The 17,500-nt window shown below is 43.6% G+C and overlaps 4 protein-coding genes across 4 annotated transcripts in view; 2 read left to right on the top strand and 2 right to left on the bottom strand.

The window, feature by feature from the left end:
• The window catches only part of LOC138015340 (guanylate-binding protein 6-like), a 2,659-nt gene extending 570 nt beyond the window's left edge, over positions 1-2,089 (bottom strand). Inside the window, exon 1 of the mRNA XM_068862339.1 lies at positions 1-2,089. This exon is cut by the window's left edge and continues 570 nt beyond it. Within this exon, the coding sequence (XP_068718440.1) occupies positions 54-1,736 (1,683 nt within the window). The 5' untranslated portion in view covers positions 1,737-2,089 and the 3' untranslated portion in view covers positions 1-53.
• A 975-nt stretch (positions 2,090-3,064) lies between these two features.
• LOC138017633 (uncharacterized) lies at positions 3,065-4,534 on the top strand. Its single transcript, XM_068864666.1, has one exon. It carries the CDS (start codon positions 3,065-3,067, stop codon positions 4,532-4,534), a length of 1,470 nt encoding a protein of 489 aa, XP_068720767.1.
• A 2,358-nt stretch (positions 4,535-6,892) lies between these two features.
• LOC138015427 (guanylate-binding protein 5-like) lies at positions 6,893-9,729 on the top strand. The gene has a single exon (XM_068862480.1). It carries the CDS (start codon positions 7,034-7,036, stop codon positions 8,024-8,026), a length of 993 nt encoding a protein of 330 aa, XP_068718581.1. The 5' UTR covers positions 6,893-7,033; the 3' UTR covers positions 8,027-9,729.
• Positions 9,730-11,985: 2,256 nt separating this feature from the next.
• Positions 11,986-15,561, bottom strand: LOC138017632 (uncharacterized). The gene is made up of 4 exons (XM_068864665.1): positions 15,235-15,561; positions 14,762-15,034; positions 13,387-14,563; positions 11,986-12,797 (listed from the first exon to the last, which is right to left on the bottom strand). Exons 1-4 carry the CDS (start codon positions 15,559-15,561, stop codon positions 11,986-11,988), a joined length of 2,589 nt encoding a protein of 862 aa, XP_068720766.1.
• Between the last annotated feature and the right edge of the window lie 1,939 nt (positions 15,562-17,500).

Raw genomic sequence — 17,500 nt, 5'->3', positions numbered from 1 at the left:
TCTGTTTCAAAGTCTGTACGACGGACGTGCTGACTTTAACCGTACTTGACTATTCAAAAGTTTATCATAGCGTCGAGAGAGGCGTAATCAACGCGCAGGAAACCGTCCGCTCCTTTAACAGCCGCCCATGGGTATAGTTTCTTTACATCCTGCGCAATTACCCCTTGGCCCATCCCACTGAGGCCGAATTTCTCCTTAGCAATTTCATTCCACTGCCAGGAGAATCCGCGGAGTCCAACAGAGTTGTACCGCGAGAGCGGCAGTACTGTCACGTTGCTCTTGAGTTGTACGTCACTAAAAGCCAAACCAGCTATGCCACCGATCAGCGCGGGTCCAAGAAACCCTCCCCAGCCGCCGCCACTTTTCCGGAGTTTTCGTTTAAGCCATTCAAGAGACCTCATTGCTTCCGCATGTTGCTCCTTTAACAGCCTCCTTTCTCTTTCCGCCTCTTCGCGGCCCTTTATCTCCTGCGCCAACTCTTTATTCTTCACGGCCAGAGTAGATTCAAACTTTTTTTCCTCCTCGGCTTGTTTATTTTCTGCCTCCTGTCGCTTATCTTCCGCTTCCTTGAGTTTTCTATCCAGTTCTTCTAACTTTTTCTTCGCCTTGGCAACACTCTTGAGATTTTCCTCCGCGGCCTTTATCTCGCTCTCCAAAGCGCATTCGTTTTTGAACTTATTCAAGGTCGTTTCCATGGCAGAGGTAATTTCATCCGCTTTGAGCGAAAGAAGAGGCTCTACAAGATTTGCATAATGTCTCTTGCAAATATTTCTTTCAAACATAACGTAAACATTCCCAAAATCTGGCCAAGCGTTTTCGTTCATAGTGTCGACCAGATGCTTTGCTAAATCGGCAAGTGCGAAACCATCCATGGGAGTTCCTTCGAACGTGGTTTTGATTGGAAATTCCAGAAACTGTTCAGCTACATTTTTCATAACTTTCCAATAGTCACTTTTGTGCAATCTCTCATTGTCTGAGAAAAGATCGGGGTCGCCAAAATGGGGAACTTGAGATACCGAGATTTTGTTCCTGGGAAAATGTTTTGCAATGATCCTTCCCATTTCTTTTTTATGAGCGTTCGCTTCAGAAAACGGCCCTACAATTAAATCCCTAGTGTAATCTTCCAAGCTGCGACCGTTGGGAGGACGGAGGTGTCCTTTGAAAAGAACTCGGAGATTTGCAAACCTTTCGTGACTGTCGTTTCTGAAGATCACATCACTGAGGCGTGACACTCGAAACAGAAAGTCCAAGTTCTTGTTTCCGAACACATTTGGCACCATCACAGTCAGACCTGAGGATATCAGAGCTGTGAACATGCTGAGGTGATCCGTAAGACTATCATTACCTTTATTCGTGCCTTCAACGTCGAGTAAAACGACACTTCCTTTGATAGCTTTTGGTTTAACGATGTGAGCCCAAACGCCCCGCGTGACTGCCACCACAGTGTCTCCAGTTTTGAAGATTTCTTCGACTTCGTCTCCGTTCATTCCATTCCAGAAATGACTGATCAAGTTCAAAGTCGTGGATTTTCCAATTCTCGCGTCGCCGACGATAGCAATAACGCGAATCGGTCGCTGGAGCTTCGCTAAATCATCCAAAACATCGCGATTTAACACGTACGATTGCGTTTCATTGTCAAATTTGACTAAAAATCTCGATTTGTCTCCCTGTGTTGAGGTAACAAAAAGAAAAACAGCGAGAACCGTTCCAAGAACGATGCAAACTAGAACCTTCATCTTTCTATGAGGCTTTACAGTTGTTCAGATTGCACACAGTAAAGAAGCAAATAAGCATCAGTGTGTGGCGCGATCTCCCAAACCACTTAGTTATAAAGGGAAACGACCGGCGAGTTTGTGGAAAAGGTGACGTCGTTTTCTTAGATCATTCTATTCGGGGAAACCCCGTTTCCTGTTGTGTTCGCAACAGACAGCTGTCTAGTGGCATATAGAAACAAGCAAAGGGAAAAATCCCGCAACAGAAGTTGGCGAATATACTGAGTCACATTGTTTTTTGGGTCAGTGATTTATAATGCAACGCGCCATACCGTGGCCACCCAACAAACTTTCACATGTGCCAACTACGTGTAAATACGTCAATTCAACAACCTATGCAACGGTTGCACGACCCTTGTTGGCAGATAAATTGTAAAAAACCTTGTTAGTTGGCCACGGTAAGGCGCGTCACACTGTAATAAGGTGCGACACGTGTTTTGCCATGGAAAGCCGGTCATTATGGCAGCCTCCATGTTTATGTTTTGTGCGAGATTTGAACAAGTGAAATGAGTTGGAGAAAACTTACGGAGAAACGGGGGCGCGAGTTTTACTACCAGAAAAGCAACGGGAAATCTAATGATTCCATGATGTTCAACATGTAATATTTCGCAAATAATTCAAAACAACGATCGTTCTTATCAAAACCATTGAGGCGGAGTACGACTGATTTAAAACTGAACATAGACTTCTGTAATCATTCAAGTGAGCGAAAAATTTTTTCGAGTGATATGATGAAAGATCGTTTGGCTGTTTTCCTCACCAATAAAGTAAGGAATCTTAAGGAATGAAGTTTTTGGAATCGCTACATCAGTCTGGATACCTGGTGTTCCATAAGCAATCAAGGGAAACCCCACCCCTTGCTGGCTAGCAATATATCGTAGTTTTTTTTAAACATACGGGCCTCACAATCGCAAGCTTCATATCCTGTTACAAGCGCGTGAATTTCAGGTAACAGCACTTCGCAAAAGATTTGAGTAAAGAAATCAATTTTAAACACTTTTAGGCTTGTTCTGAAATACAGTTGTTGTTTGTTAACCTTTTATTAACCCCGCGTGTTTAAAGTCCTCGTGAAGATGGTTTTCCCGGAAAAGCTAAATTACCCCTTATTTTCATGAGAATGGTTTTAAAATTGTTGCTCATTCACGCATCAACCGGGGTTTTTCCCAGAAAGGCTCTTTCCCTGAAAGTGAAAGAGAGATAAAATTTGTCGCGATGGTTATGTTTTGCTGAAGCGGCGACTTGTTGTAGACAAAAACCCGACACTTTTTTATGCCGTGGTCCTGCCCGGTAAAATGATCGCACATCACGTATTTCAACGCACGTTAACCTGGACGCTCCTCTTTGCTGCAATCTGCTCTGGGTCTGCAGGAAAGAAAGCGAGTTATGCTCAAAATGTTTTTGACCGGCCCAATGCAACCAAGGGCTCCTACACTACAAATCAGGTCCCGCTAGAGGGACTTCAGTCGCCCATTTCAATTATCTCTGCTCTTGGAGTCTCAAAAACTGGCAAATCTACTGCGTTAAATCTCTTCAGCTATCTTTTGGCTGGTGCAAACAAGAGCTACACGGAAATATTCGAAAGGGGGCATTCGGTGGAACCAGTCACCCGAGGCATTTTGATGCATGCGTTGCCACGTCGTGATGGTAAAGGAAGCATTGTTTTCATGGACTGTGAAGGCCTAGACGTAGGCGACGAAACTCTGATAAGGGAGCTCGGGATCACTACAAGACTCGTATCATCAACTTTAATCATTTTTGTGGATAATCTGTTCGATAACGACGACTTAAACTTCCTGTTTCATCTGACACACGTGAGTCACGACATCCTTGGAGAATCTGGTCACACACAAAACCCCAATCTTGTAGTCGTTGTAAGAGATGGATTGAAACCGCCACAAGGGCAAACACTGGAGGAGTATACTACAAACTACATCAGTGAACCGTCATTCGACGGCGGAGGAAAAGGTATGCGGGAGAAAAGAGCATTTATAGCTCGGTACTTCCCAAAAGCTGACATTTCGGTTTTTAGAATTCCATTTGTCGATGACACGCAACTATTCGAAAACTTTCCCAACAAACTGCTGGGAACTGATTACTGGAAAAGCATGAAACGAATAGCCCAAGAAATTGAAAAATTCCCCGGCAAGAAAGCGCCCAATGGTAGTCTTGTAGATGGCCCAGCACTTCACGATATACTCCTCGCAGGCACGGAAATTCTTAACGGCGCAAGACCGAGTGTGCGCAACAATTATCTTGACATAGAGGAACAGATATGTAAAAGAGGGTACACCGAGATTGTTACGCCAGTTTTGGCTTTAAACGCTAGTGAAATCTACATCAAAATGGAAGACACTATGACTAGGTTTATGTTGCATTGCGCGTTGGAGAGTGAAGTAACCGCTGCACGGAATGATTTACAGCAAAAAGCAAAATTTACGGCAGAGTTGGAAAGATTAGAGAGGGGAACAAAAGCTGCAGAATTAGATAAACATAAAGCCGAGGAGAAACTGGAAAAGCGTGTACATGAATTGCGTCTCAATGAGCTCGAAACCAGACTTGAATTGCTGGAAAAGAAGTTGGATGAACTCCCAAACAACACTGAAAAGGAATGGTTCGAAAAAGTTATGCAGACATTAAAGGCCATCGATGACGTAGTCAAAAATCTACGTAGGTTTCTCGAAGTACCTTTCGTGCATTACCTTATGATGGCCATTTTTTGTTTTTTTGGTGACTTTCTAGGACGCCGCTGGAATTTTCGATAGCATTCCACTTTTAAAATTGACAGGGAAACGAAATCGACTGTAAGAAAGGGATCACAAAATACTGTGACCATTGACTCAACATTGGAACATTAACTAATTGCACCTGGGTCAGGGGCACCCAACGTCAATTTTCGGAAAATATATGTTCGGAAGACGATTTGAGATCAACAACACTTGTTTTAAAATTTCTTGCCTGCCTGTCCTAGGCTTTTCGAACATCTGAAAAATGGTATAATTGCCCATTTTAAACGGATTTTTACCCTTAAAAGGTCACCTAGGATTTTCGGGAGCCTTTTTACTGGCTGAAATTTTCGAAAAGGTAAGTTTTGATCTCTATAGTTTTCGGATCACTAGACTTTCAGCTAGGAAATCTGAACAGATGAAAAATTTTTAGGGGATTAAAATATGCCTATATCTACCGTTTAAATACTAAAATACGTTTAACAATGCTATGTGTAAGTGGTTTTGCACGATATTCGGGTTGGGTGCCCCTGCTGGGTTGGGTTGTAGAAACCTTAGAGCACTTACACATTTGAAAAACCATAGGACTTTATTTACACAAAGGAACGAAAGGACTTTATTAAAGCGTCTAGTCGTTCTGGTGCTGTCGCACTAAATGGGGACACTGTAAACTGAAATTAATAATTAACACAATCAACTCAAATGTTGGGTTTTGAGGAGAGGGGAAACCGGAGTACCCGCAGAAAACTTTTCGGTGCAGAGTAGAGGACCGACAAACTCAACCCACATATGACGCCGAGTTTGCATTGGAATCGAACCCAGGCCACATTGGTGGGAGACGAGTGCTCTCACCACTGCGCATGCGTCATCCCTGCATCCCGAGTAGCGTTTCTTCGAGCGTTCACCTACTTAAGAGCATTTTTAACCACCATCAGTCCTGTAAAATTACTTCTCACAAAAGATATTCAGTTCTTAATCTCTCAAGTTTCTCTACGGGAAAGGGTACCGTGACATTTGAATTAAACACTTAAACAGTGCTAACCTGAGTACCAGTACAGAGAACAAAATTTGTCATTAAATAAATTTAAGGGACTGCAAGTCTATAATCTTTATAGTATTTTAATTCTGAAGAATATAAACGTCCAGTACCCATTTTTCGTTAACAGGGGGAGGGAACTTCATTCGCCAACAAGGGGAGTGGGGGACATTATGAAAAAATTGACCATATTCTGTAATCAAATATTTGCTGTAAGCTGGTTACTAAAGGAACAGAAATGAAGTAGCCAATACGACGGAAATACCTTACGGTCCTTGCACATTCTCTAAGGGAAAAGGTGACGTCGTTTTCTTAGATCATTCTATTCGGGAAACCCCGTTTCCTGTTGTGTTCGCAACAAACAGCTGTCTAGTGGCATATAGAAACAAGCAAAGGGAAAAATCCCGCAACATAAGATGGCGAATATACTGAGTCACATTGTTTGTGAGATGGGTCAGTAATTTATAGTGCAACGCGCCATACCGTGGCCACCCAACAAACTTTCACATGTACCAACTACGTGTAAATACGTCAATTCAACAACCTATGCAACGGTTGTACGACCCTTGTTGGCAGATAAATTGTAAAAAACCTTGTTAGGTGGCCACGGTAAGGCGCGTCACACTGTAATAAGGTGCGACACGTGTTTTGCCATGGAAAGCCAGTCATTATGGCAGCCTCCATGTTTATGTTTTGTGCGAAATTTGAACAAGTGAAATGAGTTGGAGAAAACTTACGGAGAAACGGGGGCGCGAGTTTTACTACCAGAAAAGCAACGGGAAATCTAATGATTCCATGATGTTCAACATGTAATATTTCGCAAATAATTCAAAACAACGATCGTTCTTATCAAAACCATTGAGGCGGAGCACGACTGATTTAAAACTGAACATAGACTTCTGTAATCATTCAAGTGAGCGAAAAATTTTTTCGAGTGATATGATGAAAGATCGTTTGGCTGTTTTCCTCACCAATAAAGTAAGGAATCTTAAGGAATGAAGTTTTTGGAATCGCTACATCAGTCTGGATACCTGGTGTTCCATAAGCTATCAAGGGAAACCCCACCCCTTGCTGGCTAGCAATATATCGTAGTTTTTTTTAAACATACGGGCCTCACAATCGCGAGCTTCATATCCTGTTACAAGCGCGTGAATTTCAGGTAACAGCACTTCGCAAAAGAGTTGAGTAAAGAAATCAATTTTAAACACTTTTAGGCTTGTTCTGAAATACAGTTGTTGTTTGTTAACCTTTTATTAACCCCGCGTGTTTAAAGTCCACGTGAAGATGGTTTCCCGGAAAAGCTAAATTACCCCTTATTTTCATGAGAATGGTTTTAAAATTGTTGCTCATTCACGCATCAACCGGGGTTTTTCCCAGAAAGGCTCTTTCCCTGAAAGTGAAAGAGAGATAAAATTTGTCGCGATGGTTATGTTTTGCTGAAGCGGCGACTTGTTGTAGACAAAAACCCGACACTTTTTTATGCCGTGGTCCTGCCCGGTAAAATGATCGCACATCACGTATTTCAACGCACGTTAACCTGGACGCTCCTCTTTGCTGCAATCTGCTCTGGGTCTGCAGGAAAGAAAGCGAGTTATGCTCAAAATGTTTTTGACCGGCCCAATGCAACCAAGGGCTCCTACACTACAAATCAGGTCCGGTTAGAGGGACTTCAGTCGCCCATTTCACTTATCTCTGCTCTTGGAGTCTCCAAAACTGGCAAATCTACCGCGTTAAATCTCTTCAGCTATCTTTTGGCTGGTGCAAACAAGAGCTACACGGAAATATTCGAAAGGGGGCATTCGGTGGAACCAGTCACCCGAGGCATTTTGATGCATGCGTTGCCACGTCGTGATGGTAAAGGAAGCATTGTTTTCATGGACTGTGAGGGCCTAGACGTAGGCGACGAAACTCTGATAAGGGAGCTCGGGATCACTACAAGACTCGTATCATCAACTTTAATCATTTTTGTGGATAATCTGTTCGATAACGACGACTTAAACTTCCTGTTTCATCTGACACACGTGAGTCACGACATCCTTGGAGAATCTGGTCACACACAAAACCCCAATCTTGTAGTCGTTGTAAGAGATGGATTGAAACCGCCACAAGGGCAAACACTGGAGGAGTATACTTCAAACTACATCAGTGAACCGTCATTCGACGGCGGAGGAAAAGGTATGCGGGAGAGAAGAGCATTTATAGCTCGGTACTTCCCAAAAGCTGACATTTCGGTTTTTAGAATTCCATTTGTCGATGACACGCGACTATTCGAAGACTTTCCCAACAAACTGCCGGGAACTGATTACTGGAAAAGCATGGAACGAATAGCCCAAGAAATTGAAAAATTCCCCGGCAAGAAAGCGCCTAATGGTAGTCTTGTAGATGGCCCAGCACTTCAAGATATACTCCTCGAAGGCACGGAAATTCTTAACGGCGGAAGCCCGAGTCTGCGCAACAATTCTCTTGAGATAGAGGAACAGATATGTAAAAGATAGTACACTGAGATTGTTACGCCAGTTTTGGCTTTAAACGCTAGTGAAATCGACATCAAAATGGAAGACACTATGACTAGGTTTATGTTGCATTGCGCGTTGGAGAGTGAAGTAACCGCTGCACGGAATGATCTACAGCAAAAAGCAAATTTTACGGCAGAGTTGGAAAGATTAGAGAGGGGAACAAAAGCTGCAGAATTAGATAAACATAAAGCCGAGGAGAAACTGGAAAAGCGTGTACATGAATTGCGACATAAAATCAATGAAAAGGAAAAAGAATTGCAAGAGTCAAAAAAGCTACGCGAATTAACCGAAACCATTGTCAACGTATGGAAGCAAATGGACGAAATAAACGGAACTATACAAATGCTAAATAAATCAGTTTACCACGAAAAAGGGTGCAGTGCCAAGCTGATATCCCTTGAGTTGAATATCAGTGACCTCGAAACCAAAATAAAATCGCTGGAAGAAACGTTGGATAAACTCTCAAACAAAACTGAAACGAATTGGTTCGAGAAATTTATGCAGATATTAAATGCCATTAATGTTGTACAAAAGTTTCTCGAAGTACCTTTCGTGCATTACCTTATGATGATCATTTCTGGTATTGTCGGTAACTTTCTACGACGCTGGAATTTTCGATAGCATTCCACTTTTAAAATTGACAGGGAAACTGAGATCGACTGTAAGAAGGCGATCACAAAATACTGTGACCATTGACTCAACATTGGAACATTAACTAATTGCACCTGGGTCAGGGGCATCCAACGTCAATTTTCGGAAAATATATGTTCGGAAGACGATTTGAGATCTAGAATTTTCGGAACACTTGTTGTAAAATTTCTTGCTTGCCTGCCTGTCCTAGGATTTTCGAACATCTGAAAAATGGTATAGTTGCCCATTTTTAACGGATTTTTACCCTTAAAAGATCACCTAAAATTTTCGGGAGCCTTTTTTTGTGGCTAAAATTTTCGAAAAGGTAGTTTTGATCCCTATAGTTTTCAGATCACTAGACTTTCAACTAGGAAATCTGAACAGAGGAAAAATTTTTAGGGGATAAAAATATGCCTATATCTACCGTTTAAATACTAAAATACGTTTAACAATGCTATGTGTAAGTGGTTTTGAACGATATTCGGGTTGGGTGCCCCTGCTGGGTTGGGTTGTAGAAAACTTAGAGCACTTACAAATTTGAAAAACCATAGGACTTTATTTACAGAAAGGAACGAAAGGACTTCTAGTCGTTCTAGTGCTGTCGCACTAATTGGGGACACTGTAAACTGAAATTAATAATTAACACAATCAACTCAAATGTTGGGTTTTGAGGAGAGGGGAAACCGGAGTACCCGCAGAAAACGTCTCAGTGCAGAGTAGAGGACCGACAAACTCAACCCACATATGACGCCGAGTCTGGGAATCGAACCCAGGCCACATTGGTGGGAGGCCAGTGCTCTCACCACTGCGCATGCGTCATCCCTGCATCCCGAGTAGCGTTTCTTCAAGCGTTCACCTATTTAAGAGAATTTTTAACCAACAACAGACCTGTAAAATTACTTCTCACAAGAGGCATTCAGTTCTTAGTCTCTCAAATTTCTCTACGGGAAAGGGTACCGTGACATTTGAATTAAACACTTAAACAGTGCTAACCTGAGTACCAGTACAGAGAACAAAATTTGTCATTAAATAAATTTAAGGGACTGCAAGTCTATAATCTTTATAGTATTTTAATTCTGAAGAATATAAACGTCCAGTACCCATTTTTCGTTAACAGGGGGAGGGAACTTCATTCGCCAACAAGGGGAGAGGGGGACATTATAAAAAAATTGACCATATTCGCAAGGGAAATAGTGGCTATTGAGCCAACGCTCGAAATGGAAGTTAGAGATTTATTCAATGATTTAACGTAAGGTACACGCAGTAGCTTCAGTAAAGGCCGATTTACACGATACGATTTTGTCGCATGGGACAAGCTCACGACAGGCCTACGACATGACTTACGATTGTCGCATCGTTTTAAAACATGTTTTAAAATGCTACGACATTTTTTCTGACGTACACAACAATCGTAAATCATGTCGTGGGCTTGTCGTAAGCCGTTGTCGCATGCGACAAAGTCGTACCGTGTAAATCGGGCCTAACAAAGACAGTGACTTATACTGTAATCAAATATTTGCTGTAAGCTGGTTACTAAAGGAACAGAAATGAAGTAGCCAATACGACGGAAATACCTTACCGTCCTTGCACATTCTCTCTTGCAAACGAAGACTTAACAAACGGTAAGGCGTCTCGCGTGTGAAACAATGAAAAACTGTAGTATTATTTTCGGATGGTCAAAGAAGCTTCTTGGTTAGTATCTCGAACACCATTCGACGTGTGAAGTAAGGCATGTGTCTCTGTTATCATAAAGAGAAAATATTACCTCGCTAAACAGTGGTTCATGAACCGATTTGTTGAATTAGCGATGTGAGGGTGCGGACTCCAAAGGCTTTGACCATGATGAAATTTGTGAAACCCGGATTGGCCAGATAACTCGATTCTAGCCAAAAGAAAAGCGCCAGTTTCACGTGCTGCACTGTTTGACGGGAACCTTCACGCAATCACGGGCAGTCCAAAAGAGGTAGGGAGACCTAATTTTAAAGCAGGGCCCGTTTAACCAACCATTTTTCAAAACAAATTTGTCAAGCCGGTCAGACATTAAAATGGTACGCGCTTGGAATGTTCCTTGCCGTTCGCACTTGAACTCTGTAGAAAACAATTCGCAAGAAAGAGCACGTGTTCCTCTAGCTTATTTTTCTTGCGCTCTTTTGCGTTTATATGAAAAGCAAACAACTTACGTGATCAAAGTCAAACTTCGTTCTTCTTGATAAATATTCCGTCTACTGCAAGAGAAATTTGCAAAAAGGCGTTATTCTCGAACAGGGCTCGTTCTTCCCGACCACTTCATATTAAACGTGCGAGTGAATATTACGCGTCACTCGTAGCCCAATCACAAAAGCAAGAGCACCAACGAACACTACCCGAAGACGTTGACGTGATCTCGTAAATAGTTAAGTTGCAAGCGAGTAAGACTCGTAAAAAAATCAATGACAAGGGGCACAGTCAGTTTCTATACAGTGATCCAGGAAAAATGACTCACATTTTTACCGACATTTGTCTGGAGTAGTCGTCACTATGTTGTCGTTTGTTGTGACTACATATGTGACGTCCACACTGAACTGGAATTAGAAGATTCTGGTTTTTACAGCGAGAGGAAAAAACGGGAGAACCCGGAGAAAAACCTTCAAAAAAGAGAGTACCATCCACAAAACCTACCCAGAGGAAGGCCATGAAACGAAATCGAGTCACAGATGTGCTCATCACTGAGGCACCTTTGCTTTCCCAGGGATGAAGTTGAGACGCATACATTCACGCCTAGATCACTTTGGAATTTGCGGTATTTGATTGGGTGGCAGGTGTATCATGGAACTTGGGGTAAGTACTGGTACTTCAACGTCGTCCTCTAGATAGCTCATGGTGTAGATGCAAATGTAAACTAGCCGTAAATTTCAACGTTTATTTCGGCACGAGGCACCGTGAGACAAACTCGCAATTCCAGTAACACTGATGGGCCTTCATAAAAGTCAACTTAACTGCCGTAAGAACCGTGAAAACCGATTAACCTTAGCGAACTCAGAATTCAGGTAAAAACGCGGTGGCCCTCGTGGTTTTACATTAAAGGCCACCTACGCGCATGCCCGAAACTAAAATTTTCTTTGCGGGGAACCCAGCTGGGAAACGCGAGGCCCAGCAGTAACATGGCTCCCCAAAATGTCCAACATTCTCTACAAAGGGAACTCAATCTTTAGCGAACACAATGTCAATGTTCCACGTTTAGTGAAAAAACTCAAAGTTTCTTTCACTGTAAATCTCTTTCTTAACAAAGTTCTAGCTCCTCAGGCTCCTCGTCGGGGAATCCCGGTCTCTTACGCTTCTACGAGCAGCACAAGCTTGTTAACGGGTCTTTCCAGTTTGGATCGATTACTTGCCAACACTGTCACCGACCGTACTTGACCCGAATCATCGGGGTGGGTTGCCACCACTTTAGCCATGGGCCATCTGTTTCTAGGGGACTGGTTTTCTTTCAACAACACAACATCTCCGACCTGAAAATTTCTTCGTGGCCGAATCCACTTGTTTCTGGCTTGCAACTGCTGCAGATATTCTTTGCTCCATCTTGACCAGAATTCTTGAGCCACATGGTGTGTACGCCGCCACATCTTTGTACAGTACAGGTCTTCTCTCTTGAATTCTTGAGGCGGGGGCAGCACAAGTCTTGTCTTTCCTGTAAGCAGCATATTTGGTGACAATGGTGGTACCGAATGTGGGTCGCTGATGGTCTCCACTGTCAGAGGTCTGTTGTTGATCGTGTATTCGGCTTCGCAAAGGAAGATCCTCAATGAGTCTTCCTGCAGATGACTACCGCGTTCTCTGATGAGACCATTCATAACATTTTTGATTGACCTGATTTGTCTTTCCCAGACACCACCAAAATTGCTATCAGATGCAGGGTTCTTAATCCAGTCAATGCTCACCTTAAGGAGTTCTGCTTTGATCTCCTGGTCATCGATTTCTTCAATAGCTTTCTTGAGTTCTGCTTCTGCCCCAATGAAATTCGTTCCTCTATCACAGTGAATTTCCCTGACTGATCCCCGTCTACTGATGAAACGTCTCAGCGCATTTATAAACGAATCCGTTTCCAAAGAATCCGCCACCTCTATCTGTACTGCTCTGCTCGCTAAGCAAGCAAACAAGGCTCCGTATCTCTTCACGACAGATCTTCCCCGTTGGACGTGCCAAGGGCCGAAGAAGTCGACCCCACAATAGGTAAAGGGTGGCGCTGGCTCTATGCGTGACTTTGCCTAATCTGCCATTTTCTGTTCTCCTTGGCTCCCTCGAAGGTGACGACATGTTACACATTTAGAAATAAACTGCCTGACCATCGCATTTACGCTAACAATCCAATAGCCGCAGGAACGAAGCTCGTTCAAAGTTATCCCTCTTCCACTATGATGTGTTTTTTCATGAACGTGTCTGATAATCAGTGAACTAATGTGGCTTGACTTTGGTAGGATCACAGGGTTCTTTAGAGTGCGTGGCAGATTGGCCTTCCGTATTCTTCCACCAACTCTCATAACACCATCACTGTCTAGAACTGGATCCAACATGCGGAGAGAACTTGTCTTCTTAATCAGGGCTTTCTTTTCTTTGTCTGACTTACGACTACCGTAGACGACTTTCTCGTGGATGTCTTGGAGACTTTTAATTTCTGACGGGAACTCATTTTAAGTCAGCTACGTTGACTGGTGTAGAATTGACATTCTTACCTCCAGCAGGTTCCTCATCAGATGCCAAACCGCTGAACACTTTCCTCTTGGCCAGAACTCTATCTCTGAGACGTCCACTGTATTTCAGGCAAAGCGCTACAGCCACCTTCGCTTTAAACCAACTGGAAAATCGTCGAAGTCTCTTGAGAATATCGCTGCTCTCTTTCACTGCGCTAATGTTAACCTTGACGTTTTTGACTTCAGGGGAATCTGAATCCACGTGGGCGTCATACGATTCTTCCTTCAGCCAGCTCTCGACAGGTTCTTTCAGGAAGTCAGGACTCCCGATCCATTCTGATTTCTCCACGAAGTCTTTGGGTGACATACCTCTTGACCCTTCGTCAGCGGTATTCAAGGCGGTTTCCACATAGTGCCGTTGTGAAGAGATAGTGTACTCATGGATAAGCTGAACTCTGTTGGCTACGTAGGTATGAAAACGACGAGATTCATTACTTATCAAGCCTAAAACGACTGTACTGTCCGTCCAGTAGTAGTCCTTAATGTCATCATACCCCAATTCATATTTCAACTTGTCACCAATATTGATAGAAATCGTGGCAGCGGCCAATTCCAATCTTGAGATACTGACTATCTTCTTCGGTGTAACGCGGGCCTTCCCCATAACAAACGACACATGTACTTTCCTGCTCTCGTCTTCGAGTCTCACATATGAGCACTGTCCATACTCACACGTCGAAGCATCGGACATACAGTGGAGCTGTGCTGACACAATTCTTCCAAATTCCGCGGGTTTGAAACTTCTTGGCACCTTTAAACTTTCCAGTAAGCAAAGTTCATTCCGCCATTTTTCCCATCTGTTTTTGGTTGCATCGTCAACGGGTTCATCCCAGCTGTTAGACTGACAGATGTCTTGTAATATCTTCTTTCCAACAAGTACTACCGGAGCGATGAAGCCTAAGGGGTCGTCGATAGAACTAATCGTCGAAAGAATTCCTCTACGTGTGCAAGGCTTATCCTTAAGTTCAATCTTGAAGTTAAACGTATCTGATTCGATGCACCAAATGACTCCTAGTGCTCTGTCAATGGGCAACTTATTTTGGCCAAGTGTGAGGCTTTTCACATTATCCGCTCTGTGCTCGTCACGAATTGACTTAATGATGCGTTCTGTGTTGCCCACAAACTTAGTCAAATTTAATCCTCCATTTCTGCAAACTGCCTTAAAGTAAAGTAACAGTAATTCAACTGACAAACCTGACGTCGACGGTGCGCTCATTTTACTCCCCCCTCTCCATCAGTGCTCCGTTTTACGGGTATTTAAAGCTACTTAGCTACACGGAAAGGAAAGAAGTCGAAACAATGATGCGAGATCCGGGAATCGAACTCAGGACCTCTTGCACTAAGGCCGCGCACTAACCGATTTTGCCATCCTTGCTCCTCGACGTCCTTGCTCCTTGACGTCCTTCACTAGATCAATAGCTTTGTCTTCGGTGCTTGCAGATTTTAGAACATCATCCACATAGAAGTTCCTTCTAAGGGTGTTGGCTACCTCAGTTCCATAGTTGTCTTCATTGCCGTCTGCTGTACGCTGAAGTGCGTATTTGGCACATGCAGGGGATGATACTGCACCGAAAAGGTGCACAGTCATACAATACTCGTCGGCTTTCTGCTCCAAGTCTCCATTTGGCCACTATAAAAATCTGAGGAAACTTTGATCTTCCTTTCTAACTCTCACTTGAAAGAACATCTTCTCGATGTCCGCCATAAAGGCGTACTTCTCTTGGCGAAATCTGGTTAGGACGCCGAGCAGATTACTTGTAAGATCTGTTCCCTGAAGAAGTTTGTCATTCAAGGAGTGTCCTACAAATGTGGCCGAGCAATCAAACACACCAGTACTTTCGACTTCTGCGGGTGATACATCCAATGATGAGGAAGGTACCAGGTTCTTCTAACTTCATCTTCGCGCTCGTCATTCACCTTGCGAGCGTATCCTTTGAAGATGATGCCAGCCATAAAACTGCAGTAATCCGCATAATATCTGGCATCGGCCTTCAGACGCTTTTTTAGGCCAGTCAAACGCTTCTCGGCTTGTACATAGTTGTTAGGGAGCTGAATTTTCTGATGCTTAAATGGGAGGGGCAACTCATAGTGCAGGTCTTCAAGATGAACGATGCCACTCTCGACCGTTTCGCAGAACTTGATGTCTTCACGTGACATTGCTGTCCCCTTTTCTCGTTCAGAGAAGTCCAACTCGAACATCTGACTAACTGCTTGTGGAGTTATCTGCTCCTTCACCTTTCTCTGTGTGACTACATATCACCGAGGGGCGATTAGAGTATCTTTAGAGCTAAGATCAATTCGGTTGCATGTAATCCGGCTACTCTGCTGCTGATTACAGAGGGAACCGTTGATCCGTTGATGTACCATCCGAGGAGTGACCGAACTGCGTACGGGTCTGAATCTTCGCCGTAAGCGATTTCTCTTGGACGTAGGGCACTTGGGCAGCTCAATCCAATGAGCAGACCCACTTCAATGTCCGCCATATAGGGGGATATCTCTGCACTGATTTTCTTCAAATGAGGCATCTTGCAAATTACGTCAGGTCGAGGTATTTCATTGCGGTCTGCTGGAATCACATGTCGCGCAAACGTTCTAGGTAGGTCCAAGATCACGTCCTCTTCTCGGACCACCAATCCTTCAACGGCCTTTGTGGCAACACTGGTTGTTCCGTGAATCGTAGTAAGGATAAGGTCAGTGCCAAGCGCCTTCATCGACTTCTCACTCACAAATGTCCCACCACTAGCGTTGTCTAGCAGCGCATAAACCTTTATCTTCATTGCTGGATCACTCTTGTGAAGCAAATAAACTGGTAATATGCCCATGTTGATAGGTAAATCTCCAATTCCGTACGGCAGTACGGTTGCTGCCGTACGGAACTGGAGATTTACCTATCTGCTAACACGAGGTTAGGCTCTGTTACGTGGCCTTCTTCTGAATTTGACGTGAGTGCTTTTGACTTTCTCATCATGGTGAGGTTTGCAAACATTTTCTTCTGAGAATACAGGATCTGTGGCAAGCTCGGCTTGTTCGCGGACAAATTGTGAGAACTCCTCAAAATCAGCTATCCTTCCTTGTTGCACTCTTGGTCTTATTGTTCCTTTCAGTCCATTTGCTTCGTAGATGCCTAGGTAGCTTTTCCCAAAGCTGCCGCAGTACATAAACTGTGTTTAAATCGTCCATGTGAGACATGCCTTTCATAGCAGACTTTGCCTGGTCCAGAGCAATAGAGAAATTTTGGAGAGCCGAGCCATCGTTTGCTCTGATTGGTTGCCACGAAGACAGTTTGGTAATGTGGGCATCTGCAATCTTGAATGGATCTCCGGACTGTCTCTTTAGCAGTCCCTTAGCTTCTTTGTAGGATCCTTCTGATTTTCTCTGAAGACAACCATTAATAACTCCTTTAGCCTTACCAGAAGTGTACTGACCCAAAAAATACAGTCTTTCACAGGAGTCCTCAACCTTTGATTCAATCAAAGACTCAAAGGCAGTCATAAATGCGGGAAATTCCATAGTGTCACCATAAAACACTGGAGGCTCACTTGATGGAAGAAGGATCCTTGCTTGCTGGGAAACCATAATTTGAGACAATTCTGTCTGCTTTCTTTGAATGTCCACAATATCTTGAAAGGTATTATCCTGGGCTGTTAAGCGGTTACCAGACAAACTTGTTGAGCAACCTGGCGGGCTATAAACATGTTGCGGTGTCTGCAGGATCCTCTGCGATTGATCTCTGATAGAATACACAGTTGCACGCCCGTCCACGAAGTGGGGTTGGGTTGATGAGAGCTGCACACTCGTGGGAATTTCAGTGGGGTTTGCTACACACCCAGGAGTCACAATGTCTACATGGGTTTTAAAGCCGAAGCCTGAACTTCCTGATCTGCATGCTGTCATTGGGCTTGTGTAAATGGGGCCTGTTTGCCCTTTAGTATATCCACTATGAGGATTTGCTTGAGTGGGGTACCGGTGACCCAAGACATGATTCCCAGAAGAAGGTCCTGGGAGAGACTTTGAAGCAGGTTCCAACACTGAAATGACATTTGATGAGCGTGAACTGGTCACCATTGTCGCCGTTGTCATCGTTACAACCGACCCT

The sequence above is a fragment of the Montipora capricornis genome, chromosome 9, assembly GCF_036669925.1.
Source record: "Montipora capricornis isolate CH-2021 chromosome 9, ASM3666992v2, whole genome shotgun sequence".
Lineage (NCBI taxonomy): Eukaryota > Metazoa > Cnidaria > Anthozoa > Scleractinia > Acroporidae > Montipora > Montipora capricornis.
Note: the sequence above shows the minus strand (reverse complement) of the source record. Positions and strands in the feature narration are given on the sequence as shown.